General features: G+C 56.6%; 1 protein-coding gene across 1 annotated transcript; it reads right to left on the reverse strand.

The window, feature by feature from the left end:
• Positions 1 to 1,636: 1,636 nt before the first annotated feature.
• On the reverse strand, positions 1,637 to 4,125 carry LOC144319505 (olfactory receptor 10AC1-like). Its single transcript, XM_077907704.1, has one exon. The coding sequence runs from the start codon at positions 4,123 to 4,125 to the stop codon at positions 3,148 to 3,150; it is 978 nt and encodes a 325-aa protein (XP_077763830.1). The 3' UTR covers positions 1,637 to 3,147.
• Between the last annotated feature and the right edge of the window lie 758 nt (positions 4,126 to 4,883).

Here is a 4,883-nt window from a genome sequence, read left to right on the forward strand (position 1 = left end):
CTACGTGTCTCCAGACTCGTGAAATATTCTAAAAGATTTTATTACAGCTGGAGGGATTAGGAGAGTTGGCTGGATGCTGAGTTGTTCATACCGCCCCAGAGATGTGGCCAGAGGCCCACTGTGTGCAACCGTTCACCAGGCCCTGGGGACCTAGGGCCACTACCCACAGATGCAGGGCGGCCTGTCCCCTCCTTAGAAAGGTGACAAAGGCTCCCAATCCACCACACCTGCTTCTGCTTTCGCCTGAGGGAGGCCTGCAAGCTAGTCAAATGTAAACAGCTCCTTAGTTGTGGCTCCCACCCTAATCCCACCCTAATGATGCAGGTGCAGCCTGCATCATAGGATCCCTGGTGGACCCCTCCCCTCTGAGCCTACCCCCAACTCAGGAGATGAATTAGAGCAAAATCAGCACAGCACACAACCACAGAGGGCCACAGACCCCTTAAAAATACAAGACCTTCTCATACCTGGAGGATTCGGGGGCGGGGGGGGGGGGTTGGTGGCACATCTAGTGCCTTTCAGCCAGAACTTCTGTGCACAAGAGGACATCCTGTTCTTCTAGGACCCGCCTGAGGGAGACACAGAGGTGAGAAAGCAGGTGGCATGGGAAGACAGAGGGACAAGAGACCCTGTCATGAGTCACCGGAGGCTGTTGATAACTCCATTCTTGAACCTCCATGTGGCCTGCAGATTCCGTTCTCCCCAGGCTCCGAACCAGCCTCCATAGGTGTGCTATTTCTCCAGCCAACAGGCAGGGCTAGGTAGGCAGACTCTGCTTGCACTGGTTCTGCTTCTCAGACTTGGAGTGTCTAAATGGAGTCTACAGGGAATGTTTTCAGGCAAAGTTCCCTCCCACAGAATCTAGGACTCTGACCCTGGTGCAATCAGGTCTACCAAGTTTTCTGTTACTATGCCAAGGTACTAGCCTGCTGCTTCCAGGGCTCCTTGCATTGATTGCTAAGTTGGACCCGACAATCTGGGGTTAAGGTTTTCAGCGAGCTCTGACACTCTGAGGACAGACCCCAGAAGAGGACTCTGTCTTATAGATTCTTTTCCTTGGTTGGACTCAAGAGCTATGCCGTAGCCCATATGTGAGAGCCCCAGACAACCCAGGAGCTTTGCCTATGGTTTACTTCTCCCATCAGATATTTATTAAGAACCTCCCAAGTTCATGGATCTCGAACTAGAAGAATAGGGTGTGAGATCTGGCTTTAAAGAGCTCAAACTAGGGGATCCCTGGGTGGCGCAGCGGTTTGGCGCCTGCCTTTGGCCCAGGGCGCGATCCTGGAGACCCGGGATCGAGTTCCACGTCGGGCTCCCGGTGCATGGAGCCTGCTTCTCCCTCTGCCTATGTCTCTGCCTCTCTCTCTCTCTCTCTGTGTGTGTGTGTGACTATCATAAATTAAAAAAAAAAAATTAAAAAAAAAATAAAGAGCTCAAACTATAGTTTTGTGGGGGGCCTGAGTAGGTGAGTGGGAAGTGAAGCTGGTGCTGAAATTTTATTTTGGAGTCACAGTAGTTGTCACTGAGGGAAGGAAGGCATTTTCATAGGTGGAACAAGAGGAAAAGAGTGGGCACAGCAGGGGCATAAAGCATGAGCAAAGGCTTGCCTGACTTGGCTAACAGTTGAACCAGCTATAGTTTATTTTACATACAACGAAGTGCACAGATCTGAAGCCAGCATCTTCATGAAGATTCGAACACATGTATACCCGTGTCATTAGCAGCCAGGTCAGAATATAGAACTGCTCCAGTGCCCGATCTCCCAGTGCCTGGGCCAACCCAGACCCTTCCCCCAGGTCATATCAACCAGCACAGAGATTCTGTCATCCACCCTTATGCGTTGGGAGGCACTAGGTGTGTACTCTGTGTCTCATTTCTTATACTTGGTATTAGGTCTGTGTCTGCTAGCAGGAAGACTTCATTCTTTCTCGTTGCCGTGTAGAATTCTGCTGCACAAATATGCCACAAGTTGTTGTGTCTTTTTTTTTTTTAAGACTTTCTTATTCATGAGAGACACACAGAGGGAGGCAGAGACATAGGCAGAGAGAGAAGCAGGCTCCTTGCGGGGAGTCTGATATGGGACTCGATCCCAGGACCTGGGGTCATGCCTTGAGCCAAAGGCAGATGCTCAACCACTGAGCCACCAGGGTGCCCTTCTATTCTTTTTTTAAGATTTCATTTATTGGAGAGAGAGCACAAGCAGGAAGAGGGGAGGGCAGAGGGAGAAGTAAGCTCTCCACTGATCAGGGAGCCCAATATAGGGCTACATCCCAGGATCCCGGGATCACAACCTGAGCCAAAGGCGGACGTTTAACTGACTGAGCCATCCAGACGCCCCCCAACTTTTTTTTTTTTTTTTTTTTTTTTTTGGGAAAGAGAATAGGGAGGGGAAGGACAGGGTGAGGGGAGAGAGAAAGAATCTTAAGCAGACTCCATACCCAGTGTGGAGCCTGATGGGGTGCTTGATCTCATGACCCTGAGATCATGACCTGAGTCAAAATCAATAGTCAGACACTAAACTGACTGAGCCACCCAGGTAACCCCTCTTTTTAAAAAATACGCTCCACGCCCAGCATGGAGTCCAGTGTGGGGCTTGAACTCATGACACTGACATCATGACCCGAGCCGAGATCAACAGTCAGACACTTAAACAACTGAACCACCCAGGTGCCCCATCTTTGTGTCTATTCCATGTTCATGGACATTTGGATTGTTTTCAGTTTTGGTCTACTATAAATAATGCAGCCATAAACTTCTTGTGCAGTAGTACTCATTTCTCTTCAAAAGATACTGTGTAGCCAGAGTTCAGAGAAGTTGTTCTTAACCAGGGCTGATTTTGCCCCTTGGGTGATGTTTGGCAATCTCTGATGACATTTTTGATCACTGAGGGGGATCAGTGGTGCGCTGCTGGTTTCTAGTGGGTGGAGACAGGGGCTGCTGAACATCCTACAGTGCACAGCCATCAACAGGAACTGTTGAGCTTGGAATGGTCATAGAAACCAAAGAATGAGGCTGTGGTCCGACTCTGGAGTCCTCGTAGGCTGTACTCGGGCACATGTCCAGTAGGTGCCGCAGATGGCTCTGGAATGGTGAGGCTCCCCCTCAGTGAGGGAGACTTCAGGACAGACGCGGCCTGGCATGGTGTTAGTTGCCCTCAGCCTGGTGGACGGTCCCTGGCGTCCTGCCGCTGAGCACCCGCTGCAGGGCACCCTGCACATCGCGATTCCGCAGCGTGTAGATGGCCGGGTAGAGCAGTGGTGTGAGGTTGATGTAGATGAGCGAGACCAGCTTGTCCTCCTCCAGGGAGCGGCTGCTCAGGGGCCTGGCGTACATGGCCGTGGCGCAGCCGTAGTGCAGCACGGCCACCGTGAGGTGCGACGCCACCGTGTTGAACGCCTTGCGGCGGCCCGCAGATCCCCCAACGCCCAGGATGACCACCAGCACCCTGGTATAGGAAAGCAGGATCAGGGCCAGAGGCAGCACCAGCAGCAGCAGGCAAGCTGCCAGCAGCACCCGCTCCTGCAGCTGCCGGTCCCCACAGGCCAGCAGCAGCACCGCCGGGAGGTCACAGAAGACGTGGTTCACTAAGCCCCCCTGGCAGAAGGGCAGCTGGAAAATGGCCGTGGTGAGCCCCAAGGCCAGGATCGAGCCCCCGGCACAGCAGGAGGCCAGGAGGCCCCAGCAGAGCGCCGTGCTCATGAGCTGGGGGTAGTAGAGGGGGCGGCAGATGGCCAGGTAGCGGTCCAGGGCCATGGCGGCCAGCAGCAGGCACTCGGCGCCCCCCAGCGCCACAAAGAGGCCCATCTGCGCGGCGCACGTGGAGCGGGCCACGGCCAGGCCTGCGGGCGGCAGCAGGAAGCCGGCGAGCATGCGCGGAGTCAGCGCCAGCGTGTAGGCCACCTCCACGGCGGACAGCGCTCCCAGGAAGAAGTACATGGGGCAGTGCAGGGCAGGCTCCGCCACAGCCAGGCCCAGGATGAGCAGGTTTCCCGCCAGCGTGGCCAGGTAGAGCGGCAGCAGGAAGGCGAAGAGCAGCAGCCGCAGCCCCTGGGGCCACCCGGAGAAACCCAGGATCACGAACTCGGCTGGGGCCGTCCAGTTGGACGCGGGCCAGGAGCTCATGTCGGGACCTGCGGGAGGACAGGCGTCCGCGCCAGAGAGGGGGCTCGCGGTGACGCTTCCCGAAAACACGGGGCCTTCACCCTCCGAGGCTCGGCCCCCTCGCCCCGCCCCAGGGACGCCCCAGGGACGCCCCAGGGACGCCAGCGCCTTCTGCGGGGTTTGCCACAGCCCGGTGAACTCCCCGAACGTCCTGCAGGAATTCAGAGGTCTGGAGCCGCCGTCTGCTCTCCTGCCCACCCGGCCCCCAGCTCTGCCCAGCGTCCTTGTTTTTTTTTTTTTTTTTTTCTAAGATTTTATTTAACACAGAGAGAGAGTGCAAGCAAGGGGAGCAGCAGGCAGAGGCAGAGGGAGAGGGAGAAGCCCCCGCTGAGCAGGGAGCCCGGGGTGGGGCTCAATCCCAGGACCCTGGGACGTGACCGGAGCGGAAGGCAGAGGCCTAACGGCTGAGCCCCAGGCGCTCCCAGCATCGCAGCAGCCGAGGAGCCAGCCCTCGGGGAGGAAGGCCAGGAGGGCCTCACCTGAGTGGACCGTGGCCCGAGGGCTCAGAGTTCCGAAGGAACAGGCTCTTTCCTGAGCGGCCGGTTCGGGGTATGGAGATGGTTGTTCCTGGGACGGAGCTCCCAGGTGAGGGGCCCGCAGCCCCGGAGCGCCCCGCCCGCAGAGGCCCGTCCCTGGGGAAGCGGCACCCCCGCTCTCGGCGGATAGGCCACGCGCCCTCCCGTCCTCACCGGCCCTGGCCACTGTCCTTCACTGTCCTT

The sequence above is a fragment of the Canis aureus genome, chromosome 8 (genome assembly GCF_053574225.1).
Source record: "Canis aureus isolate CA01 chromosome 8, VMU_Caureus_v.1.0, whole genome shotgun sequence".
NCBI classification, from domain to species: Eukaryota; Metazoa; Chordata; class Mammalia; order Carnivora; family Canidae; genus Canis; species Canis aureus.